The sequence below is a fragment of the Gasterosteus aculeatus genome, chromosome 2 (assembly GCF_964276395.1).
Source record: "Gasterosteus aculeatus chromosome 2, fGasAcu3.hap1.1, whole genome shotgun sequence".
NCBI classification, from domain to species: domain Eukaryota; kingdom Metazoa; phylum Chordata; class Actinopteri; order Perciformes; family Gasterosteidae; genus Gasterosteus; species Gasterosteus aculeatus.
This window is the reverse complement of record NC_135689.1, coordinates 13,097,646-13,123,961: the sequence shown is the minus strand read 5'-3', so window position 1 is coordinate 13,123,961 and position 26,316 is coordinate 13,097,646. Positions and strand designations below refer to the sequence as shown.

At 40.7% G+C, this 26,316-nt stretch overlaps 4 protein-coding genes and 2 long non-coding RNA genes across 8 annotated transcripts; 4 read left to right on the top strand and 2 right to left on the bottom strand.

Moving 5' to 3' along the window:
- The first annotated feature begins 79 nt into the window (after positions 1-79).
- Positions 80-3,964, top strand: fam217ba (family with sequence similarity 217 member Ba). 2 transcript variants are annotated; one of them, XM_078083681.1, is made up of 4 exons: positions 80-596; positions 708-807; positions 984-1,048; positions 1,167-3,964. In XM_078083681.1, exons 1-4 carry the CDS (start codon positions 490-492, stop codon positions 2,635-2,637), a joined length of 1,743 nt encoding a protein of 580 aa, XP_077939807.1. In that variant the 5' UTR covers positions 80-489; the 3' UTR covers positions 2,638-3,964. The 2 variants fall into 2 exon arrangements, with proteins under 2 accessions (XP_077939807.1, XP_077939803.1); XM_078083677.1 differs by having other exon boundaries at positions 112-568.
- Positions 3,965-4,116: 152 nt separating this feature from the next.
- On the bottom strand, positions 4,117-8,109 carry ttll9 (tubulin tyrosine ligase-like family, member 9). The gene is made up of 14 exons (XM_040193743.2): positions 7,951-8,109; positions 7,561-7,607; positions 7,373-7,466; positions 7,175-7,286; positions 6,866-7,051; positions 6,660-6,728; positions 6,407-6,497; positions 6,054-6,094; positions 5,865-5,952; positions 5,621-5,679; positions 5,299-5,495; positions 4,905-5,018; positions 4,497-4,621; positions 4,117-4,331 (listed from the first exon to the last, which is right to left on the bottom strand). The coding sequence occupies exons 2-14, from the start codon at positions 7,583-7,585 to the stop codon at positions 4,261-4,263; spliced, it is 1,272 nt and encodes a 423-aa protein (XP_040049677.1). The 5' UTR covers positions 7,586-7,607; positions 7,951-8,109; the 3' UTR covers positions 4,117-4,260.
- Positions 8,110-10,050: 1,941 nt separating this feature from the next.
- On the top strand, positions 10,051-11,216 carry LOC144384984 (uncharacterized). Its single transcript, XR_013451455.1, has 2 exons — positions 10,051-10,930; positions 11,069-11,216. It is a non-coding gene; the product is annotated as an uncharacterized LOC144384984 (long non-coding RNA).
- A 3,916-nt stretch (positions 11,217-15,132) lies between these two features.
- On the top strand, positions 15,133-26,316 carry edn3b (endothelin 3b). Of its 2 annotated transcripts, none has more exons than XM_040194383.2 (4): positions 15,133-15,610; positions 15,688-15,904; positions 23,426-23,584; positions 23,774-26,316. In XM_040194383.2, exons 1-4 carry the CDS (start codon positions 15,541-15,543, stop codon positions 23,826-23,828), a joined length of 501 nt encoding a protein of 166 aa, XP_040050317.2. In that variant the 5' UTR covers positions 15,133-15,540; the 3' UTR covers positions 23,829-26,316. The 2 variants fall into 2 exon arrangements, with proteins under 2 accessions (XP_040050317.2, XP_040050318.2); XM_040194384.2 differs by having other exon boundaries at positions 15,140-15,610; positions 23,810-24,934.
- Positions 16,550-19,028, bottom strand: LOC144384516 (uncharacterized). The gene is made up of 7 exons (XM_078083663.1): positions 18,889-19,028; positions 18,598-18,731; positions 18,373-18,466; positions 17,815-18,144; positions 17,450-17,609; positions 17,249-17,376; positions 16,550-17,120 (listed from the first exon to the last, which is right to left on the bottom strand). Exons 1-7 carry the CDS (start codon positions 18,910-18,912, stop codon positions 16,965-16,967), a joined length of 1,026 nt encoding a protein of 341 aa, XP_077939789.1. The 5' UTR covers positions 18,913-19,028; the 3' UTR covers positions 16,550-16,964.
- LOC144384522 (uncharacterized) lies at positions 18,657-19,192 on the top strand. The gene is made up of 2 exons (XR_013451306.1): positions 18,657-18,768; positions 18,962-19,192. It is a non-coding gene; the product is annotated as an uncharacterized LOC144384522 (long non-coding RNA).

The window sequence follows — 26,316 nt, the reverse complement described above, 5'->3', positions numbered from 1 at the left end:
GTTCGTTGGAAAGAGCGCCCGGTGTGACTTGACTCCAAGTCCCATGATGCACCGCGAGTGGCCACTTCCACAGCCGCAGCCAGTGAGCTCCAGGTAAACAAACCTAACGTTATCTCGCTGGGACGCAGAGACAAACGAAGCGTATGCGCTGTTTTACCGTCTTGCATTTTTAATGGCGAGGAGGATGACATTTCAAAAAGAGACACACCTGTTAGCAGCATTTCATTTCTTAAAACTAATCGGTGAATCGTAATCAGACGGATAGCCGAGTCGACGATAACAGGGGGGATTTAATCGAGTTTAATCTAGAACGACTGTCGCTACTGGACATCTACGCATGATGCATTGCACCAGTTTTGAGAAAATGGGTGTTTTTAGCCTCATTCTCAGGAGAGAGTACATGATCCGAGATGTCGGCTCGGTTCTTTAGCCGCCGTATCGTTTTATTGTGCTGGACTCAGAACAATATCTCCTGCGGCGACCTGCAACATGGGGCCCATCATGCAGGAGCGCACAGCATCCACGACCCTGAAACGCGTCGTCTCCAAAGAGAAGATCCGGGTAAAAGGTACTGAAAACAACGGTTCTGTAACCAGGTGAGACCTCCCTAAGCTTAATAGTGACCAGAATATGACTACATTGAAATCTCTTGTGTTATGACTCAGACATAGAGGGGAGCCTTACAAACCGCTTTAATGTTTTCACAGTTCAAAGAAAAGTAACAAGATGAAGAAAGCAGGGGGGCAGATGAAAAATGGTCTCCCAGGACCAAGTCAGGATAAGGACACAGCGACAACAGTGCAGAAGGTGAGTGAATGCATCCTGGTGAATTATTAAAGACACTCCTTTGTTAACAGTTATTTTCATTTTACCAGGAACCACATGTGTTGCAGCATGTGCAGTGTGCTATGTATCATAACATTGAAGGCTGATGTAATTACATAATTTATTATGATATAATTTCTTTGATGGATGTTCTACAGGGTGCACAGGCCAAAGGTGGCAGAATCAAATCTGGCTCTACACGCAATACAAGCAAAGTCTCCAGGTATGTGTGGTGAGGGTTTGGTATTCTTACTGGACGCTTGACTTGGAATACAGTGACCCCCCCCCCCCCCCCCTCCCCCTCCACTAGCTTTTCCTTAAACGTGTGTGTCTCTTTACAGCCCTGAAGAAGGAGATTCAAGACCTCGAGTTCGCAAACATTTATCTGCGCACAGGAAAGAGGAGCATCAGGAAAGTCAGCGTGTATCCCAGTGCAGCAACGAGCTCCTGCCGAACCGCGGGGGGGTGGGGAAAAGTCGGCGAGCTCTCTCCCTGCCTCTGTCCCCAATATCGGGGCTACGACACATGCCAGCCTACCCTCTAACACACTCCCCCGGCCTCACCCCGGAGGCGCTGCAGCGGCACTACCACCAGAAGGAGGAAGACACAGACAGTGCCAGTGATCTGTCGGATTCCGAGAGGCTGCCTGTCCTGCCCTCCCCCTGCACCCCCTGCACCCCTCCCCACCTCAACCTCAGGGCCGAGGTCATCAACACCAACGACTTCCCCCCGGACTTCCCTGGACCTCATGGGGCTGTGGGGGATGAAGATGTGAGCGAAAAGCCCGCCTACAGTTACCCGGACTTTCTTCCTCCTCCGTTCAACACTTGGAGCCTGAGACAGCTGGCGGTGTTCCTTCACACGGAGGGCCGCGGCGCCCCCCGGCCCAAGCCTGTGGGGCACTTGGAGAAGTACCTGGAGAGGCTGCTGCAGCTGGAGTGGCTTCAGATCCAGACGGTGCAAGCAGAGAGCAGCCGTCCGCCTGGCAGCCGCACAAGGCCTCAGAGCTTCCCCTCCGCCACCACCGCCCAACAACCGAGGCCTCACACGGCACCGCCATCCCGACTCAACTCCCCCAAAGGGCAGCGGCACAGCCAGCGAGCCTTCCCGTTTTCACCCGTCAACAACCCCCCGTCACCTGCGTCAGCCCAGCAACAGCATTCCCGCTTTCCGGTTTGCCCTCACTGTCATATTCGCTACCCGTTGTGTAATGGAAGCTGCTCCGCCAATGCCTACCAGCGGCACTCCAGGCTCAGTCCCTTGCTTGAGCGGGGAGCGAGACCCGGAGCAGCAGCCAAGAGGAGCAGCAGCGAGACCCGAGCGACCTCGACAGAAGTTAGGAGCCCGGGGGGACAGGGTGGAGGACAAGGCGGGGGAGGAGGAGGAGGAGGAGGAGGAGGAGGAGGAGGAGGAGCCCAGACCCCAGTCAGCCCCTCAGCTTGCAAAAGTCATCTCAGACACATGCAGGCTTCAGGCAACGCCCGCAAGCCAACCCAGGAATCCGGCACCAACCCAAATAGCCGAGGTCAGGTCAGGAAAAGCCGCGTCCGAGCTAACTCGGAGACCGATATTAAAAAAGAGCCCTGCGTCAGTAAAACAGCTGTTGCAGAGAAACGTGTTTTTGCTGCAGGTAAGAGAGAGGTCATCACCTCTAAGAGAGTGGAGAAGGACTGGCAGAGGATAGACGCTGTAGGCCAGGCCTCTAAAACTGCCATGAAAAGAGCTGCTAAAGAGCCACAGCCTCTCTACAAAGCGCCGCCTATAAGTAAGCAGAATGGCAAAACTAAAAATGTGCACTTTGTTGCGAAGTAACAGTTAAACTGTAATTAGTGGTTACTTGGTGCAGGAAATTGAAGCTAAGCTTGCTTTCTGTCTAATATATTATACTAACATGTTGTAACTGTCAGCCAACAAGACGCTATGCAGCTAGAGATAAAACAGGCAATGTTTTCAAGGCATAGTATGACGCTTGAATAGAAAACCGAATTATACACACTGTATGTCTTTCAAAATACACAATAAGTATACAATTCAATTATTGGATTGTGTTTGGACACAAGGCTCAATGTGATCCAAACCACTGCTAGTAAAACGAAAATCCCAGCTTTTATGTAAATTGAATCCTGCTGCACATCATGATCATCATCATCATCTCCCAGTATACTACTAATGTCTAAATAGGTAGAAAATAAGATTCTGCTGTACCTTTTTTAATCTATAGTAAAGTTAAACACAGATCATTAAATTAAAGACCATAGCCGTTACTAGTGGGGTTTGTGATGTTGGAATGTAGTCGTTTTCAATGCTCTTACTTTTCTTGACGTTACATTTTATCATTCCTTTGGCGCATCATGTTTTAAGATATATGTTCAATTCAAGCATCTTTGGCTGAAAAGGAGGCACAGTGAGCGGTGGTGTACTGCAGTGATGTGATTTGACTGTCAGACTTGTGCAATTGTTTAAAATGTTTGGATACAAGGGCTTTTCATGTTTGAACAGCTTGAATTGTAGGCTATGATATGATACTGTATTTTGCATAGAGCTGAGCTCTTTCTATCAATGGACACGGTGTAATGTTTGCTACGAATGTAAATGCATATTTTTCCAAATTTTATATACCATAGTTATATTTATGAAAAGTGTTGTGGTTGACTTGTATTTATCATTGCCATTATTTTCGTTAACATTGTCATGCAAAAGAAGACAATATTTAGTCAAGAGCTGGATGTAACTTGGGGTCTACGGCATTGGTCATCCCTGTAATTTAATGGAACTTCTAAACATCATAGCTGTTATGCTGTAACATGGTGATGTTGTACATATCACGTCCATTTCACACTGCATACTTGAAGTCTGTAGAAAACTGTTTACATTAGCGTGTCCTATGTTTGTTGTGATTCACCCTGTGCACTTGATCCATGGGAACTCTACATCAATGTAAAACATGTGAAATATATCAAGATTGCAGCTCATTACTCATTATTAAAGCCATAGATAAGGGGCCTGGAGGGGAGATATTGATGCATTATACACATTGTGTACTTTGGGTTGACATGGACGCAGAAAGATTGTAGTATGTATTTTCTCAATGTTGAATGCAAGTGTTTGTAAGGCATAGAAATAAATGTTTTGCACTCAAGGGACATTGATTCACTAGTCATTTTAAGGGACGTGTGAATGTCCCACAGCGGACCTGTCCTTGTTTCTGACACGTTGCTAAAATCCTAAAATTAATTTTCTTTTGCAACTTTGCAAACTCTGGGGTTGAAAGAATCACAAGTTTAGCCATTCTTTGATGAAAAACATTTACATATTCAAAATTCAACAGTCCATCACAGAACGTGAATTATTTGCAGTTATCTGTGTGGGGCTTCTCTTCTGACAGAAACAACATAGAGCCACGTTGGATGGACATAAAAACAATACATGCGTGTGTTACATTCTCTTCTGTCCTGGAAATGGTTTCAGAAGCCGGCGAAGCTGTTTCTCCCGGTCGTTTACGCACCCTGCAACAAGGAAAAGTTTGCAGCTCTAATGTAATAATAGCACGATTACCGCCTTTCCACACAATCAAATGCTTTGTTAATAATCGTACATACTTTTGCAAATTTATCCAATTTTTTTTAAACTGTTGACTCAAAAGGTTTGCACAAGCTGCACAGTCAGGTTACCTAAGTGCGTGTTGGCAGTGAAACATGAACTGCCGAAGGTTTCCAGGTTGACGTCCTCCCTAAAGACAGGCCCATCGTTCCACATGAGATCATAGCCACCCACCCTTTTCTCCTTGCCTGTCAGCCTAATGAGAAAATAAACACAGTTAATTAGAATGCAGCTCATCGCCTGTTGTAGATAACTCACCTTGTGCGGCGAGCCTCAGTGTGTTGCTTATTGTTTGTGGTTGTCTCCAACCATGTTTTTCATTTTTAAAAATACCATAACCCGAGAAAACAATTCCATTTGTATTGATTTGCGCCTATCAATAAAGACTTCGATGACTATAATGAAAGAAGGGTGAGAGCCTTCGCGTCTCGTCTCCTGATGACACAAAGGCATACACACGATGACAAAGAGATCTTTACCTTCCCTCCATATCAACGACATTCAGAGTGTCTTCCAGCAGGCGGCACTTCATCTCATAATCCTCTTGACTACTTGGTGTGTACGACGGGGAGGCGTTGACCTCAATCAACCATCTGCAGGGTGATGACATTCGTCGAACATTTCCTTGCAGCCGGCATCAGGCCAATCCATGAGCACTTGAAGATTGCTATAGTTAACCTTATTTAAACACTGGTATTTATTAAACCTAAGATTTACTGCGTTGTTTGTTTACCAACGGAGGAAAGTCAGACGTGTGTCACTTTTGCTTGTCTGAGCATGTGCTTGTTAGGGCTTTGTTGAGGGCATGCATGTCTTAGTGCATGTGTTCAGGTGGATACGTGTTGGTGCTGATGCACTTTGTTAAGCACTTACGGTTTGAGGTTCTGATCCAGAAGAATGTCGTAGCCATAGAGCTCAAAGCAGTGTTTGTCATTGATAATGACCTTCTGTACACTTTGTAGACTGCAGACAAAGATGTTATCCATCTCTTTAAACAGAGATTCTACTGTTTCTCTGCCATGTTTTGCGGTCAGGTATCTTCGAAGCGGTTGCATCTGCCACTTGCATCCCTAATTTGAGATGGAAAAAAAAATAGGAATGCCAGAATAAAGTGGTCAAAGGAGAGAAAATTCTGGAAACTGTCAGATTAAAATATGCATCCAAATTGCATTTGTCTTACTAAGATGTTACACACCTTTTCGGGATCGTAGTCAGGCGCTGTTTTCTGAACAGCCACATTGGTGAGGTGCATATCTGAAAGAGATGCGCTAAGTAGAATACTTTAATGACTTAAAAACGCACAACAGGGCAAATTAAAACGACCCCTTAAAATAAATTATGGTTCACCTTGAGAAGGTATGTCTCAGAACCAAAGCAGATCAGTGCATCAACATTTAAATTAATGGACAACATTTTTCATGATGATAAAAAAAGGATACACTTGTCATCAATACTGCTAAGGGAGAAGCGGGTGCTTGAGAAGCGGCCAAAGCCATCTCGGTACAGCCAGGCCTTCAAGGGAACATACTTAAAAACAAAAAAACATATGCACCCACAATGTAACACTAAAATGTGCAGTATTCACAATAAAATAAGTAAGTAAGTAGTTTTCAAGGTTTACTACATACAGATGTGACCAGCACATAGACCCTCAGATCAAATTTCCTGCCTGCAAGGACATAAAACAAAACAAATAAGCAGGGATATTCATTTAACTCCATTTGCTCACTTTTATGTTTCTGTAAATATTTTTTTAGCACAGTTGGTAGTTGTTTAATTACATACAATTTAGAATCACAATGTATTTTTCATTCAGTTCATTGGAGTATAACATAGAATGTTATTAGTCAAACAACTGCATTTAATTCTTAGAATTATCTTTATATAAATTTCAAAATTCAAACCCTTTTAATGTTCTTGGTGTAATACTAAATCAAATCCCTGTATACATGGTAAATGTAATCCTTCTGATTATGACAACCATTAATTAGGTAAGGGTTCTCGATGTAGCGTTGAGCGACATAGCTTTCCACTTGAGCTGCATCCTTCTGATCTTCTGAGCGGGTTCCATCCTGTGTAAACACAATAGTACAGAACTGAATACGTTGCTATGAATCTATAGGCAAACAGTCTGACTGAGAAAGTATGTCAACGCTTTTAACTGGTACTGTACAACATTCATTTTCAGAAATTTAACTGACACTTAATTCCTCAAAGAAATTATTGCACATTACCTTTTTCCAATCCATGATGTCCTTCAGTTTCCTAAACAGGAAAATGCCCTTTCCTTGCGATTTTGCGACCTAAATAAGCATACCCCAACAGTTAATTGTCATGATTTAGTAGTGATAACTCTGTTTACATTTCTAAGCTAACGCAAACACTAAATCAAATATAAATGTATTTTACTTAATCACATGCGCAGTCTGCTTTAGCTAACCGGCTTCATGATCCAGGTGCTACCGGGGCTTCTTTTGAATTCCTCAACAAAGAGATGATATTCACTGGGCAGTGCAAAGGTACAGGGGAAGAAATCACATTTGGAGGCCTCCGTGCGACCAACATCCCTTTCAAGAGTTTTGCGGTATCTCTTTAGGTTCTTCACCATGAGGTTTTTGCGAGTCAACTGTAACATCAAACATAGAAACACAAAAGAAGAGTCAACCTGACTTTTGATGATATGAATCATTTATGCTTATTCTCCACTCCTCTGAACAATCTAGAGTACGCTGGATCGATGCTGCCTCACCTCAAAGTGGTTGCGAAAGTGGTTTATCCTCACGTGTTCCTCCATATATGAATGATCAAAATTCTCCCTGATCCAGCCAACATCACACCAGTTGAAGTCCCACTCTCCTTCTCTGTGGGAAACAAGAGTCCATACCACATTCAAGCCACGGATATGACAAATAAAAAGCTATGATGATGGAAACTCTCCACTACTCACTCTTTGACTTCCACCCAACCTTGTCTTCGGCGCAGGACATCCTGTATAGTGTTGAGTAGGCCACATTTGTAGCGCACACGAACACTTTCCCTCCCTGTGGAGACATTGTCATTTATTGTCATTTTAACTGTTACCAGTATTAGTTTTTACTGCTGTTCATGTGCAACCTTCCACAAAACAATACTCACCACTCCTCACTTTTGCTGCAGTCATGAGAACCTTTGTGCCCAGAAGTCTGCAGTGGTGAAGAAAGCACCAACAAGTTGTCCGTACTTTACGATGCACAGCTGTAGCAGCTAGCGCCGAACCTCAATACCGTTAATGTTACCTAATTACTTACGCCAAAATAACTTTACGCACAACCCTGTAACTACTACTCTTTATTAGCCTATGGTGGTTAACGTAGCCCTGTGTTGCTAGTTGGAACTTTGCTAATGAGACAATCAAATTGAATCAACATTAACCTACCTAACCTAACGTTACGCAGATAACGTTACACAGATAACGTTAGCGATCGTTGTTTCTTGTCAGGACAAAAGGCCACAAGACCACAAAATGTACCGTCACACACTATTTACCTTTAACACGCACGCTGTGAAACCTGTTCAGACTATTGCCAATGAACTAACGTAGTATTATTGGCAGGTAAGCTAGCTAGCTAGTCACAGTAGTGTTTGACAACGGGTGCTATGGTAACCACGTCACAATAGGGACGAAGCGGATGTCCCGCTGTGCTTCCCGTAGAATTGTTTATTATGGTCCATTTTGTGCCTTAACGCATTACAGATATCTGAGGGAAACAAACAAAAAAAAGACAAACAAAAATAGTCAAACTATTTCAATGCTAACGGTGTTAAATGCATGTATTACTAGATAATAATAATAACAACAGGTATCTTGCAAAAGAATGAAAATATCTTCGATTGAGTTATAATTATGAGTATACATGTCAATTTTAGGGTATGTAGTTCTTGTTAGGATCATGTTGTTAGGATCTATGAACAATGTTGTCATTTTTACAACAATGTAAGATGGTGTCATTTTATTCTAAAGTCTACTATTAAAGCATCTAGTCTTAAATAAACACGCTGTCTTAAAAACACAGTAAACCCATTTAATCACTCAGCCCTCATCAAGCGTACTACAGAATCACCACTTAGTGGCGCCAAAACCTCATCCAAATCAGTCCCTTGATTGTACATTTCGTACACGATTTTTCTCTCCTGCACAAGATCATCCATTTTTAATCAAAGCTATTTCAACTTCTAAATATCGACTTGCTTATGACATTGTCAGTGTTGACAGAAAACTGTTTGTTTTGGTCATGTGAGTGGATTGCAAAACATAATTGAGGTCCAAAGTAGTAAAAGCTGTTTGCAAATATATAGATAAAGAGGATTGCTTACTCAATCGATCCAGGCAAAAGTGTCAATGTGACATAAGTCAAATCAACACCTTTTCATATTTGTTCCTAAAAAGATTTCACATTTATTGTTTTCTGAAATCGAAAGACAAATTTTATCCACCAGTAAAATAATATAAAGACTGATCATCAACATTTATAGAACGAGGACTCCGTCTCATTTGTTTATGTATTTTTTTCTGTCTGCAATACTTTGGCTTAAACGAATTTCATGGATCCTTCGATTGTCGTTCATGGGATCAAGCCATGGAAGGTTGGGGAACAGGGTAAGGGATTCTTCCCTTTTTCTCAGTAATGAAGCATAACAGCTGGATATATGCGAAATTTATAAAAACATTTACATGTATTGCTTTAAACGCATTCACCTGAACCCTGAGTCAGATTCCTTTGAAAAGCTAAATAAATGCAAAGATTAAAATTTAATATGCTGTTGCTCAACCTTTTTTCTTTTCTTGCCACCCACTACTAATCAAAAAATAAACCATATCTTAAAGTCTGACACAACTAATCAGTACAGGCTAGAGTACAGGGCGTTCAATTTTATTTGGATATACTGTTTGGCTATATGTGTCAATACAGTATACACAGTAAATTTGCCAGTGTCAAAAAGGCAGTGTCAAACTATTTTAATTCTTCCGGAGTTCTTCCAACAATGGACAGAGTAAAATTGAACCAGAAAACTTCCAGTGTTGGTGAAAATAATCGGAGTTAGCAGAGGTTTTACTCTGTCAGTGTTATTGACTCTCTCAGGCCCTGATTCAACACTGATTAGAGCAAGATGCCTTCCAGAGTATCACAAAGAATACTCTGGAAAGCCCCGCCCACCAACTTTCCCGGTCAAACTGAGAATGTGGATTCTGGCATCGCCATCTTCCTCGCATCGAAATACTGTGGTAAGTCTTTCTACTATAAACTATTCCCGTTCTTTTTCTTCATTCCAGTAGAATCTGTATAAGAATAAAGGGACGTTTTCATTCACCACACTAGTCAATGTTGGGTTCGTGTCTTCAAATACCGAATTTCAAATGGCTAACGTGATTATCGGGTCGGCGGTTAGCTTAAATGTAGCAGCCACATGTCTGAACTCGCAACACCAAACTGAACAAAAACGACACGAGGTAACGTTAATGTCAGCGAGGACGAGCTGTCGTGGTGTGTTATGTGTCATGCTTGCACATTTATTTCAGTAAAATGACGACAAAAATTCGTTGAAGCAGTCATATTTATTATTTCTATTTGAGCCGGCGCAAATCGCTTTAGCGTCACAATTTTGGTCGAGCATAGCGGGACATGTCGCGGACATGCGGACGTGCTCATAGGACCCGCTAGTTCACCGGCAGACGGCGGAATGCACCGAGTCGACCCAGTTAACGTGAACGGAGCCGCGGCTCCGAGAGGCTCGGTTCCCGTTAGCTGCTGCTGTAGCCATAGACATATAAAGAGTAGACGCTGCACTGGCTGCTGAGGCGCAAACAAATATTTATTATTATATTATATACCAGAATATTATTACTGTTACAACTACTATGAATATTAAAATACGCCGAATCATGTTTTCGGTGTCATGCCTACAAAATCCCGTGAACATCCGCTTTTGTATTCAGCGAGTGATGCGCTGACACTTCGTTGCGCCAGCTGGCACTGAGTGGAGCGGGTGACCGGTCCAAGTTGGCGGCCCCGCGGCTCGTCAGCACCACTAGGCAGCAGCGGTCGATGTCTATTCTTTATGTCAATGGCTGTAGCTGCTGTAAGCTTAATTTATGCTTCCACGTTACGGCGGCGGCGGGTGTGGCTGTGTGTTTCTGCGGGTGCCGAATCCTTGGTGAGCCGAAGCTCATATTGAAGCGCAGGCTACGGAGAAGACGTGAATTTACAACACTGGTTCACCCACTGAGGGACCTGGACGAGCAAGTGCACTTTCGATACTTTCAAATGTCAGCAACTGCCGCAAATTACGTTCTGAGCGGACCAATCACAGCACTTGCGATCCACGTCAACTCGACTCGCAGTTAGATCTTTTCGGAGGTGCACGTCAGGCTACGGCGGAGGGGTCTACGTAGTTACGTAGTTACTTAATATGTATATTTTCCTTTTTTCTTTCAGATTGTTCTTTAATGTACTGTGGTGCTCTGGTGGTAAGTAATAAGTTGATGTACTTGACCGAAAATGTAGTTGTGTTTGTAATTTTTAAAGCTGAAATAGGGTATTTTCAGGTTGTCAGCTTGTATGGGGTTGTAGATCATAATGTTGATTTCAGTTTGCTGTCTTTGCAGATACCATCATGTTGATCAAAACATTCCTGTCATCCAGCACCAACCAAGATCTTTGCCACTGTGATAAGATGTGAGCTTTACATGTTTTAGGTTTACTTTTGATGCCAATATTTCATGTTTACTTGGAATAAATATGTATTACAGTATGGATACAATTGTCTGTGTGTTTTTCCCCCTGCATAGATATGCAACACTGGTAGGAGTTGGTTAAAAATCAACACTCTTTGGAGTGATTTCATAATCAACATAGTGTAAAGTAGGTTTAACACTGGAAAGGTTATTTCTTTTATAACTCTTTAGTGTTACATGTGAATAACACTATGGGTGTTACTTCTTACATAGTGTAAAACTTGATTGACACTTCTTAGAGTTAATATTATTACACTACACTGCACCTAGTGTAAAATTTTAACTCTTACCAGAGTAAAATTGACTCTGGAAATTTAACTCTGTGTTCAGTGTACATTTAACACTCTGTAGATAGGGACCATATGTTCACTGAGGTAGTGTTAAAATTGACTCTTTAAGTGTTGTATTAACACTGGCGATTTTACTGTGTAGTAAATTACACATAGTCACATAGTCAGTAGTCTGTAAAAAGGTTAGTGAGCCAAAACTCACTACAGACTTCCTACCGTGCATATGAATGAAATCAAGTACTTTTTCAAATGTAATTTCATAATTCGCTGTTAAAAACATTACGGCAGACAGTAGTTTAGTCTTTGGAGAATTGTATTCACTTGCCGTTTAAAACCCAGCCGCAGCAGAACTTTGTTTGGCAATCGTTCAAACCAATAAGGACCAACCAGGGATCAACCTCTCAACAAGCACCAATCTTGAGGCCAGTTTGCGGCATAAGCGTCTGTGCAATGGGTTTATGGTTTGGCAGTCACCAGTTTAAAAATCAGTATAGTAGCTATACCAATTATGCTAATCATTTTGGGTAACCACATATACTTTTGGCCCCTTGGCAAAAAAACAAATTCCATCACGGGTATCTTAGAGGGGAGAGTGTTTTTGAGGATCTTTCGTTTGTCTCTTTCAAAAATGTCTCTTGTCTTTTCTTAAAGATTTAAAATTAAATACCAACTAAATTGCCCAATTTTGGTTGAAAAGCCCTCTGTAGCCAAGTTTGAAAAGGCAGATGTTACATAAATCTCAATTTTAATAAGGGGAAATATCAACATAAACGTGATCACATTCAAAATCATGATCATAATCTCAAAAATATAAATTCCCTGTGGGTGATAATCATCGGACGTGGTAAACTATTTGCTCCTTAACAGCGACCACAACATAAATCTGTGGTAACCCGGGGCTTTCCTTGTAAGAGAGGCATCTTGCTGACTTTAATCCTATGATGTTATGTTTGGTTGAAAACTCAGCCTTTCTCTACCCTGTCCCAGCCCTGCTCCGTGAGCCGGCGGAAACACGTCTGTTATGTCATAGATCCCGGTCTGGGAAGCAAAGGCAACTAAGGGCAAAGCATTAAAGCGTGAAAGGGTAAAAAGGCCGTGCGCCTTAGGCGATAAGTAGCATAGTCGAGGTCAAACCTGCTGCTGTGACATGACAAATTGTTTCTGACCTGCATATAATCGCTAGAATAATAACTCACCGATGCTGCTAAAGTGCCGTCCGTATATTACAAACTGTCAGGAAATGTCTGCCCTTCTTTAGATGTCTGTGTGCACCGGTGGCCTCTCATTTATTACCAGTAGCAGCCGTGTATTCAGTGACTCTGCAGTTGAATCCGCTTCCTTTCCGTGCTTGATTTTCATACCATCATCAGATGTGAAGAAACATTTTACATCACAGATCCTCGGGTTCATTTCAACAGGCTTACATATCCGCAGCCTCTGAGATGTTAATCCCACCTGTATATTGTTTCAGTAGCTCCACAGCAATCCGTGGGGGTGATGGCTTTGCAAATCCCCAGGTTTTGCCCACCCAAAATGTTTTTTTCTAAAACATATGAGGAGGCCAAGCAAAACAGGACAGAGTGGCAGCCGGAATCTTCTCGACATTCCCACGTTTCCCAAATAAGCAGAATCTGTCGTGATGCTTTTCCTGATGCAGCCCTAAAATCAGCTGACGTTGGCAGGCAGAAAAGGACACATATATTCGCAGGTAATGTGAACACACAAAAACATACAAGCAAGATTCTGTAGAACCTGAGGCAATCTGGGAATTACAAGAAGGTTCTGTTTGACACAATTTATTGGGTCCAGAATAGATCTTTATAATGGCAAAGTTGATTAAAATGTAAACAACTTAAGTAGTTAAATGTGATTCATAATGCAACGAGTAAAAAACAAGAAAGAGCTAATGAAATTAAGTTTGCTTTTATGTTTAATACCGCGATGCATTTAATCACTGACTGCATCAAATAACCATCCATGATCACATGATCATCACTCTGCAAAATCAGACTGGTTCCTTCACAGAAAACTGCCCGGAATTAACACGTTGAAATCATGCGTACATCCTTTCACTGCTAAACCACACACGGTCACATGTACTGTAGTTCTCTGTTTCCAAAATTCTCGTCAGGGGAAATATGGTCTTAATTTATCTGGAATTCTCCTCTTTTTCCAAGCGTAAGGAATGTGCCAGGGAATTGAGGTATGGCACAAAACCCTGACCTAAAGGAATTTGGATAGATCCAGAGGGCAGTCATGAGTCAGACAGATTTAGGTTTAAGCCGAGTAGCAAAGCACAAATCCAACACATTAATACCCGGAGAGCGAAAGGGTAAACAGCATGAGGGGTTTTGGATCAACCAATGCGCCAATCTTGAAACGAAGGTAACCGTCTACGTTTCACATAAGCGCATTCGTGATAACTACTTTTAAATATCCCAATTTGTCAGTGTTTGTGTGAGTATGTCAAGTTCAATTTAAACCTTTTTTCATCAGACATCTCTTTGTTCGAGTATGACACGACAGTTGTATGACACTTTTACAGGTTTCCTATGTAAACCTCTGTTTCAGATGTCTACGGCAGCCCGGTGAATGATGGTAATAATCACCTCAAGAGGCAACTCAAAGTAAAAGGAAATTGGGGTTAGGGCCTCACTGAGGTGTGTTTGTTTTCACAACAGCAACCTGAGAGCGGTGCATCCTCATAAAAATCCATTTTTTCAGTTGTATGTGCACACAATATCTCCCTCAAATACCCAAATCCCATTTAGCTCCTATGATAACTCGAGCCAGTTAATGTGCGTCACACACACTCATGCCCCAGAGTGGTTTTATTGTTTAACTCAAATGAGATAGATACGATGATAAAAATTCATTTGACTAACACTTCACGTCGTAATGGTCTTGCAGGCTTCAACTTCAGCGTACATTCTTTTTCGCTTGTTTCGCTATAACTTTTTGAACCCAATGTGGTCCACAGTAGGAAAAAACATGTTTGTCTCAACATGGGCAATTAAATCTGTCAACAGAATTCCAGAGTTTGAATCAATAAAACGTTATGGCTGTTTGGCTGCATCTTGAGTGTCCCCATGCGGCACATGAGATTATTGGTGATAAACTGTTTCCAGACCTTTCACTTTCCAAAAAAAGGAAACAGCTCTGTAAAACACATTTGTCTTTTCTGTCCATCATAGATTCAAAAGACTGTTGATGCAACGCGCAACTTCTTTGTGTCCTTCTGGGGTTCCTGCTGATGTCTCGGCCATGCCTCAGCACACATCTGGGAGAGTTGGTACAATTCTGCAAATAACATTGTTCACCGGTAGATGACTCACAGCGGCTGAGCTTGCTACTTTCTCACTTTGACAACACATCTAATCGACTGATTGATGATTTTAGATTTTTTCAGCCACAAAACTGGAACCGATGAGGCATTCACACTCCAAAGCTGTTCAAAGACCAAAGCAGAATCAGCTGCAGGTGGTTCTGTGTGAAAAATACCCCCCCCCCCCCACCACACCAAAAAGATTAGTATTTCACAAAGTATAATATAATATATAATATAATATTTCAAGTGGTCAAGTGTCATGGATCAACTGAAACTCAAGTGGCGTGGAGTTCACCCCGGTCCACACACGCAGTGTTGCTTCATTTCCAACTGACTTGTTGCAATAGGCGGGCGTGCAGACGCTCCTCCACCTTTTACCTTTGCTTTGCGCGTTAGACGGAGAAGTGACTTCGAGGAGCATCGCAGCTCTCTCTGCTCCACCGGTCCAATAATAAAGGACACTTTACTGCGTATCTGTTTTATTTTTTATTTTTTAGAAACCCCCAGTTCAGTCCCAGTCTAAAGTAGTTGTTACAAAGGTGTGATTTATGACCTAAAGCTATGCGCATGAAAGGAACCTGCGATCCGTTATTTGACACCTGGACGCGGTGGGATTAGCTGCACATGGAGATCCTCGCAGAAGTAGATGGAATCTCTCCCGCGTCTGGTGGGAGATCGGTTTGACCATCCTCATTCGGCTATGATTCATTTTGGGAATATTTGACATGACAAGGATACAACCCGTCCTCGCGAGAACCATGCTGTTCAGAGTGCTTGCGTTGATTCTCTTACAAGGTACGTTTTATTCCAACGAGGCGCAACAGGCTTCCCCCCCTTATTTACTACTTGATGACTGACTTTATTCATTCTAGGAGTCTGGACGTCCGACGGCCCGGGGACATCCGGGGTCCACCCCGCGCGTCTCCCACAGCCCAGCGGTGCGTTTGGCTCCGGGAGATCCAGAGGTTTACAGATGTCTGATGCCACCGAGCCAAAGTCCAGACCGAAGCGCTGTACCTGCTATTCTTACAAGGATAAAGAGTGCGTCTACTACTGCCACCTGGATATCATCTGGATCAACACTCCCGAGTAAGGATGGCTTGTTAAATCTTATAAAATTGCTGTTTTTACCAATAACTATTGTGCAAGCAAGGACGCTTCGTTTGACCATTGGACACATTTCAAATGCTTTTTTTTGCATTCTAAAGAATTTTTGAGCATCATTTTGTGTTGGAAAATAGTGCAGTGAGGTGCCCACACTGTCAACAACCTTTCAAATAGTTGTTGAACCTGACACTATTCAATGTTCAGCATGTTATATGCAAATTCTTCATTTGCATATGGTTAAACATACACAGCAAAATGGACAGACTCAAATTAACACTATTGGAGTTAATTTCAACACTTTTAAAGTGTCCCATGGGGTCCACACTACGCAGTGTCAATGTAACACTTTTTAAAGTGTTGCCATTTTAACACTGTTATAGAGTTAATTTTAACACTTATATAGTTGAAATTTAACAATACTCAAGCGTTAGTTTCTCAACACCAGTGGGTAGTGTTAGAAATTAATACTCATCGGAGTCATTAATTAACTCTTATAGTGTGATGTGCATACTATAAAAGGAGTTGCCCCATTAACACTATAAAGTGTTATTGCTGCCCCGCCCCCCCACACAAAAAAAAAATCTTTAAATGAAATGTCAATAATTAGAAATACGAATGACAAGTTCACTACTTTAACATTTTTATTTCTTCAAATGCATCAACATTACCAAATCTTTTTTCATTGCTGTACATTTATCTAAATGTAACAATAAGGCACTATGTATCTTTGACTATTGTCATTAGAGCATTGCTTGTCAAATGGTCTAAAATAAGTCAGTGCCTTCACAGATATGACAGAAAACACATTCATTTGGTCTTCTATACAGTATGCACTAAAGTGGTCATCATAGTACATTGTTTGTACATTACAGGATATTATGAAAGCGTGCTGTTCATGTATTATAATATCACAGATCTTTTTGAACACAGGAAGATCATCGGTACATCCAGTGCATAAGTACAACCCAACCTGGTACTCAGTACCGTAATATCTGACCCACCTTGTACTTGTAACATTTGAACAGGCGTCCAAATGTAATGTCTAAAGCTGCCACTGATGTGTGTGCCTTGCACGGGAGTGGTTTTCGGTCGATAATAAGGTAGAACCTTTGGATATTCTTCTTTTGCTCACCGATGCAAAGGAGGAACGGTTGTTTGCGTCGACACTCTCAAGGAAGGTAGGAATACTGGCTCCTTCCTGTAGGTCAGTTAAGAGACATAAATTACTATAACATCTTGATCACATTTCTGCAGATATACAGAGCAAAACTGTCTCAGAATCCCAACATCTATTAAGGGATTCTTGGTGTAGGAACTTTTGCATACCGTAAGATATCTAACAAGACGGCTGGTTGCTTGAGCTGAACTGATCTTGGTAGTTTTTTTCTGGCCCCTTGAAGTTGGAGGGAGTAGATGCAGCAGCAAAAGGATTGAAGACAGATCACTGTCCCATCCTAAAGGCATAAAAAATGTATTTATTTAGTACAACACTGAAATATATATTTCAAGAAAACGTTTTATACTGACCATTGTTATCTTCAGACTCAGATTCAGTTGCTGACAGCAACTCATCCATATTCTTTGCAGTCTTGCAGTCTGTGATGTTTGGCTTGAAGAAAGTTGACCACTTGGACAGGAACTTCTGAGACACTTCGTCACCAAACATCATTGAGAAATCCTGGTCGATCTATAAACAAGGAAAACAATATTTTAATATACAGGTTCAAGCATACATCACAAAATGAATGAAAGGTCAAATACTGAAATGGAAGATTGAAAAGAAGATTAAAGAGATTATAGTATAGTGCCGAAAAATATTATATTGTTCTGCACTGGACTATATTACTGTTCTACACTGGACAACTACAACCAAAGCAAAAGAGTTTTCTTACCAATCCAGGTACATCAAGAAAACGAGGGAACACATCCAGGAATGAAGATGATGCATCATCCCCAACCATCTTCTGTCGATACTGGAAAGTCGCTCTCATCTTCTCTTTGACCACAGATTCATCGCTGGAATGTCTTATTGTAGATATCGCCTCCTTGCACTCCTCACCAAATAGCTGTTGGCAGGTTGATAGAGATTCTCGCCTGGTTTTTGGACCATCCTGAAGAACGGTCTTGGAACGACCCCGCAAGCCAGCAAAGGTGTTGCGTTGAACCGTCTTGATCCTCCGTGAAATGAAGCCAGTATTACCCTCAGGATCATAGTAGTGTTCCTTTTTAAAGAAAGACCCAAACAGAGGCATCTCATGCTTCAATTTAAGAATAAGTTACTCAACACAAAAATTGTAGACAGTGAATAGACTGCAAAACATTTTAAAAAACAGGTTGAAAATGCAAGGGTGAGCAACCTACAAAAACTCATCTGAAACAAGATGAGTACAAACTAGAAAAGTGAAGAAGATATTGAAATCACACTGATTTGGTTTTCAGATAGAACTTACATATCCAAGTTTGGAGAATGGATCACGGAGGTATGGAAAAAGAGTCACAATTCCCAGTGCATAATTGGTCCTTACACTTGACGGTGGAACCCTCCTTTAAAAATAAGTCATAGTTTACTTTTAAGCATGTATGTTTTGTAAGAATAAATACACCCTTACCACTTATACAGAACAGCATTATTTAGCTACAACACATGACATAACCAAGTGACCTGCAATTCTTACCCATGTAGCTCTATCATATCTGCAACCAGGATGTTCACCATTTGTTTACTAGTGTTTATTAGTGTTTTAGTCTTATCATACTCATTGAAGACTTCTTCACCCTTTGGATTGGCCCTCAGAACACCCTCAACCATCTGCCAAGAAATATTACATTGTTATGGCATGCTTACGGTAAAAATTAGTTTTTTTTTTAAAGAATTTAACTTTTCTAATGACATTACTTTATACTGCGAATACATTTACAAAAAATAATTAATTTTGGATTTCAAATGTATTTATTCAAAGCTCTACCTGTTTTGCTTCATTCTGGTCCATTAACCCTGTTGGGTTCTTTCTTTTTTTTCCTTTTTCTTGTGGACTCCAGAATAACGGTGGAATCAGATGAATGGGATAAAGCTGGGGATAGTGCAGTCTGTGCCACTACCAAGGATGAATGGGATGAAGTTGGGGACAGCGATGTCAATACAGAGGAGGATGCTTGATCTGCAACCAGCTCAACATCCAGATCTACAAAATGGCAGACAGAACAAAGACAATTTAAATGTACCTATCAGTAACAAAACAATCTCAATCTTAAATAAAGCATTTAAAAAGTACTAAGCATATTATATTCTTCCTTAATTACTACCCAGTGATAGATCATATGTATTTAAGACAATGATTGTCAAGTGTTACGCCACACATCGTATTTCTCACGCTGAAAAAAAAGTCCGCGCTGGCTCCCCTCCAACCTTCCAGACGGTGTCTGTAACCGTAACCGCTGCACGTAGTGTCCACGCCCGGTCAGCCGTAGCGTTCAGCCCCCCATTCTTCAAAACTTGAGCCCTGCGGCGTTGAGTAACTATAAGCACAGTAAAACGTATTTGAGAAAGGAGTCCTTCCGATTAACTTTCCGATAGTAACTTCATATTAACTACCGACACTTCTGATAATCAAAATGTAATTTAGATATACATATACCCAGTCCTCGTATGAGAATATTTGCTTCCATGCAGCTAAGACGTGGGAACCGGTTCTGGCTCTTAGCTAGCCAGCTAACTAGCATTTATTTATTTGAAAGAATGTTGGCATTACTAAAGTACCGTCACGTAACTTAACGTTACATTAACAAACTTGAAACACTCAACAGGAATTCTATTTTGCTCACAGTCAGACTCAATAGACCAGTAAACAGAAAACGTGTGAAAGTAGAAGAAACAAACTCTTGCTAACGTTAGCTTGGCAAAATTAGCTTGCCAACGTTAGCTTGCCAGTTACCGTAGTCTACAGTAGTTTGTCCGCTCTGGGCGTAGGTTACGGTTGCTAGCTAGCTGACATTAGCCTGGCTGCAGTAAAGGTGGCAGCATAACAGTTAACCTACATTAGAGCGGCTATAAATATATTACTAATGTCTAAATATATGTCCATCTGTATATAATAATAGCACTCATTAGGTTATCTAATTAACTGTTACTTACCGACACAATGCAACACGTTTTCTTCAATTTTGAACAAACTGTCCTCGAAAACGTTGTGCTGCTCGTTGCTCCAGTTGAGTTGTGCAGGTAAATTACTTGAATCCCGCCAGATTGTTGCTCTCACGAGATTATTGTTCGCGCGATGCCAGAGAGTAGTCACTCCTTACACCCGAGCTGAGAGACTGACGACCCATAGAGTTGGTTTCACAATAACAGTAATAACACTCCATTTTGACACCAACTCTTTTGTGGTGCAGTGTGAAATCAAACAGATTTAACAACATAGAGATTTAGATCAATTCCAAATAGAGTTCGATTGACTCTATCTTTATCAACACCAGAAATTTAACTCTGCTCAATTTGCTGTGTAACATTTTAGTCCTTAAGGGGAAATAATAAACTGGGGTAGTTTTTTGGTGATATTTCCTTCTCCTTAATGAGAATGAAATCAAAATATAAGACAATCTACCTGCTGTATAGTCTGCGGTGCATGACATTATTCAGATACACATAAACCCTGTTTGCCACTCAGAATTTTGGGTCTGACACAGTTTACATAAGCGGCCGTCTGCTGCTCTCCATTGGAGGTGGAGAAGGGAAACTAATTAAAAACACTTCAAATTAGACATAAGTGCGTTATTGTCCACTCAAATGCAACGTCACTTACAATGAAGTGCATTGCAAAGCCGCTAGAGAGGCAGAAGGGTTTATAGTCGCGGGGGACACACTGCCAGTCCGAAGAAAGAAACCACGCTGCTGTACAAACTCACCAGCCACTCAAAATAAATGGAGCACACTGGTCAGCTCTCGCCTCCTCAATGTCTGGCATTAGGCGTCTGGGAGGGAATATTGGAACATCTATCATGACTTCACTCCAAGGATAATTCTTTCAGGTTTGCTTTAATATAGGCGCACAAAAGTGAGTCACCCGATAGCCTGATGGTTGACGTGTTACGTCTACCTGCTTACTCCAAGCTGAAAACCAACATCAGCCTCCTTGAAATAGACCAAAATAACATTTGGAAAATCAATTATGGAGTTTCAAACGTGAAAACAGTACATCAGTCCTGTTCCTAGACATCTTTATCCCAGCTATCCTCCTCTCCTGAATGCTCAGCTTTTGGACAGCAACGGCACTCTCACTTGGTCCAGGTTCTTTACCACTGGCGTTAATGTGACGTCCTCCATGTCTCCTGCAACATGAGGAGGAGGAGCAGCCCGTGGAATTCCTTCCCCAAAGCTATAAGGGATGCAGGCTCTTTGAAAATTTTAACCTTGAGCGTTTTTCATGCTGTCACTCTTCCTCTGTCTGAATCTTTTACACATTCTTTGTTACTTTGTTTTATGATATAATATTGACATGAATCCAAGAGTTTTCTTTAGTTAAAGCCATTTATATACACATAGTGGGTCCTCTTCCTCAATGTCCACAACGTTACACCTCCATGTTTCTGCAGCAGCCCAAAACGAGCAAACCAAACATAGGCTTATGGCGAGAGGCTTTCGCAATACCAACGTTACCTAAGGGGAGGGGAAGAAATCTGAAACATCATCATCATGAAAACGGGCTCTATGGTGCTAAATTGTTAAATACAGGCTTTGAAGTAACAGATGCTTTGTCTCAGTGTCACTCATTGTCACGTTGTAACATGCATCCCCTCTGCTCTGTCTGTCCGTGCTGAGCTTCTCCAAATACACACAAGCACACGCACACAAACACACACAGACAGCGATTTACATCTAAGGACAAGAGGAATAAATGTTACTGATGTTATGTATTTCTAATGAACTTCACTGAGGAATTTTAGCTAATATTTTTTGACATTGAACGAGAAATATATGACTTAGTTGTAAACATTACTATTGTTGCTTCAGAAACAATATAATAATTATATTCAAAATGCAATTCAATACTCTTTAATTGTAAGTCTCTTCGAAATTTGTTTAAGTTTAAAAATGTATAAATGTAACATAAGCAACAATTTAGTCTCAAAAAGAACATCCAATTTAGTTTAAAAAAGTATCAATAAAAGTAGTTTGTAGCAGTAATAGATTGCTAAATATATTCATCCCTCTCTTAAGGCCACCGCAGCTTGCAAAGGTATAGGGACGGGTGGAGGTGTAAGCTTACATTATTTTTTCACACATGTGCTCAAACAACGTGTGTTCAACATGTGGCTTAGCTCACCACAAATTATCAGCAATTCCATGAAATGTTATTTTCAACTCCTCGTTTAAAGGAATTTTCTTTGCTACATATTAACCGCATATTACAATCCTTGGCAAAACATTAAGAAGGCATTCTTGCTTCCTCTTTCTTCTTCTGCCACTAGCACACTTTAGTACTGCATGTTTGGACAATTTGAAGTAGGTGGTAGGTGCGCAATGAATGCTTACGTTTGGTAAAGCGGTGAACTGGGGTAGAAGATACTATCACAAAATGCTCTGACTTTTTCAAGCTATATATTTCATACAAGCTTAATATTGGCTCATAAGACTTTGGCTCAGCAACCAACTGTCAGTCCGTCGTCTCCCCTGACAGCTAGTCTATACACTACAATTATAATTTCGCTTAGCGTGCCAAACTGGCAGGTATTCAATCAAACAAAGCAGCAGACAGTCCGTTACTATCTGGCAGATCTATATGAGAAAGCAATTTATTTAAAATGTTGTAAAAACAGACTTAATGGATCAGGAGCTTTTTCAGACCTTTCTCAACTGTGCACAAACGTAACTCGGGTGCTTAAAGACTCCCCGTCCTCTTTGGCCATTCGTCATTTTCATCACGGATTTTATGAGATTAGAGAGTCAAGGAGAAATTGGAGAGATGATAAGCAATTTAATCCTTGAAAGTTGTATTTCAGATTTATTATTCACTTCAATTTGAGACTACGTTTATTTTTACATTAACAATACTTTATGGTCATTTAACTAAAAGCAAATGTTTACTGTCAAAAGTTTTCATCAATAATTGACAGCAAAACACGAGCTGTTGAGTGAAACATCTACTGCTAATGTTATTACAAAAAGGTGCTGCTTGGATTAAAACGTTTTAATTACACATGAATTCTAAATGTGCAATTTCTACTAAATTGGATTTCAGTTGGTATTCTTGAAGCCTACGGAGCAGGTCATCCATCAGCAGAAGCAGGGAGCCTCTCTTTTGTAAAGCAAAACTGCCGTAACATCACTTGTGCAGGTCTTGACCCTGTGAAAACCTATATATCACTTTTGGTTATGTTAATGTTTGAACTCTCAATAAAACCAACCGTATTAAATACCTCTTGTTATTCTCTTCCCCAAGTATGTGAATAATCTCCGGTTTTACTTACTTACTTTGAGAATGGCTTCTGTCTGTTTTACTTCCCCAGACGCACTGTGCCCTATGGGATGTCAAGCTACAGAGGATCCCAGCGAAGCAGACGTGCCGTCAGCAGACAGGCGGCCGACCACGAGGAGGCAAAGGCTCAGCGCTGCGTTTGCGCTGTGCTCCATGCAGACCCTCAGTGCCGTGATTTTTGCCTATCGAGGTCAGTCTACTCCTTTCTGGAAAAAATGCCATTCACCGGATCCTAAATGTTATTAGTTTTAAATCATCACGTCATGCTAATTAAAAGTGAAGAGTAAAATGAATTAACCATGGTAAAAGAAAAAATGATTAAAAGGTTTATCCATTTATTAGGATATTACTTATTTAATGGGAAACATTTGCTTTAAAGCCCCCTGCAGACAGTGACAATCAGGAGTCTCCACAGAGTCCCTGGTCCTGGATGACAGTTTGATACCTCTCCATCCTCCCTCTCCATGGACCCTTTCCTCCTCTTCACCGTCTTCCCTTCCCATTTGCAACCCTTGCCTCCACAGATACACATTCAAAGAAAACACTTTGGAGTTTAACAGTAGACATTCCTCCGCATCACAACTCTTGGAACAGGTTCCATCTGGTTTCCAGCACTCCTCAGCAAATTCAATACAGATTCCCAGAGGCTCTTTTTTTCCCCCTCCTAAGAGCACCATGAGGATTACTTCCACCCTGAAATAATAGCCTAAGACCTCTCTTGATCAAACTTGATCAAAAATTCATACCTGATAGTGTTGAGGACTATGCTTGTTGTAAACTTGTACCAACTTATAAGGGATGAAAAAGGCACATGTATGACAATGTTGGGAATCAAAGAGTGGCACAATAAGCCATGTAAAGTTGAAGCAAGGGATGGTGCAAAATCTTGCCATGGGAATATTGAAACATAACAACAAAAATATGGGAGAGGTTTTGGTTCAGTGTGCTCTGGTGCATATTATTGAGCGTTGATTTATGAGACTATTTACAGTCAGTTTGGAAAGCATTCATAAGCTGTTTGCATATTTTGTCTGAACACTCTTTCAGCAGCAATAATTTGCGCTCTTTGCAAGGAAACAATAAGTCACATCACTTGTTACTTGTCATGACCCTTATAATGAGCTGTCTATGGTTGTGTTCTGCTCAAATTAGTCCAATAACAATGTTTTCCAATCCCATTCTGACAGCTTGCCTTGTTTATCTGATTACCCAGTGCTAAGCCCTAAAAAAGATGACAATTAAAAGGACTATATTAATACATTAAATTAATAAAAGCATTTAAGTTTAATCAGGAAAAAATACGTAAAGTATTAAACATAACATGTCTGTGTGTGTATTGTTTTTGTAGCATATCACTAAATTATTATACTCAAGTTTAGTGTTGTAGTTGGTTGAGGTGGTTGAGGATCTTTAATTTAAAACCTCTTCTTGAACTTCAATTTACTATTATTTACATTATTGATTAAGATGCTGCTTATCTTTTTTTTTAATCCACTAATTGCTTCAAATGTACTTATGCATAAATTTAACTTGTGAAAAACATCATATTTTATTTCTTCCTGTAATTTGTATGCAAAATGGGGGTTATGATTATATGTGATACTACTGTTAAACTAAATATAAAATAATAATGAATATAATATAAATAAAATATAAATATAAAATTGCAATTTAAGGCCCACATTTACATAACTGGAATATTGTGAGTAACATGAGCCCATGTCCAAACCAACAACACATTTCTATAGATCTCACTTTGCATACCACTGATCATCAATTATAAATGTACAATTAATTTCTATCGCTGATTGCTCTATAATTAACCTGAAGGTTTGTTGATTTCTTCGGCCTCTCCGTCCCCCTGTGTTCCGCAGTCATGTCAGTGACACAAACAAAAGAATAGGCCACACAGAAGTAAAAAGGTTTCTGAGTGTACGCAAAAGTTACGCGCTGCAGGATCCACCATGAAATGCTAGTATTTAGCATGTTGTCAATATCCAGAATGTACCTGTTAGTGATGCAGTGTTACGGGTGTGTTGACTTTAGGTAATTTAGCATACTCGTCTGGTAGAGCATAAATTATTCATTTTAATTATGTTACATGCAACAATACCGAGGTACAGTAATATGATTGCTAACAATACCCAGTAAGGATGTAATAATTCATCTTATTGCATTGTTGTACATTTTTTCTACTAACAGCAACTACTGTGTCTCCCCCAGCTTTGGTTTCATTCTTACACAGCTTATCAGTTCAGCAGATTGTTATGTTTACGGGTCACAACAGCAATACTGGTGTCAACTTGTGAGTGTGTGTCTCGGCCAGGTGGGTTAAAATTGTGTGCCTGTGAACATATTTTGTTACCATGATAGCGTTGCAACCATGCAAGATGAAGTTAAAACTTTACAGGTGTGTAGGTAATGTCTAAACAAAGGCAGAGTTTAGCTTTTGTATATTGTGAATTTGTGGCTAATTCTCTTACAGATTGACATCTCATTGAAAACGTATTGGCTGGATCTGAGTGCCACAGACAGGTTAGGGAGAATGATTTTTTTTAAAGCACGTATGGCCTAAACAGGCTGGTTTCTCCGCAGCAGGTTACTTGAGCAGCATAAGTTACCATAGCGATCTTCTTTGGTAAAAAGGTAACCGCCATCGTAACCATGAAAACTTTCCAAAGTTTCCAAGGTTAATCCCATTTCTTGATCTGATTGATTTCAGCCATTGTTGAGATACACACAAAAAACTGGAGATGGCTACATTTTGTTAAATGCATTTTGTTTAATTATTTGTACCAGTAATACCTTAATAGTGTTTACAGACCTTCAGTGTTGCTGGCCAGTGGGACTGTGATGCTGATTTAAGACTTATACGACCTATACGACTATACACCACCATAAAAATAAAAAAAAATACCACTA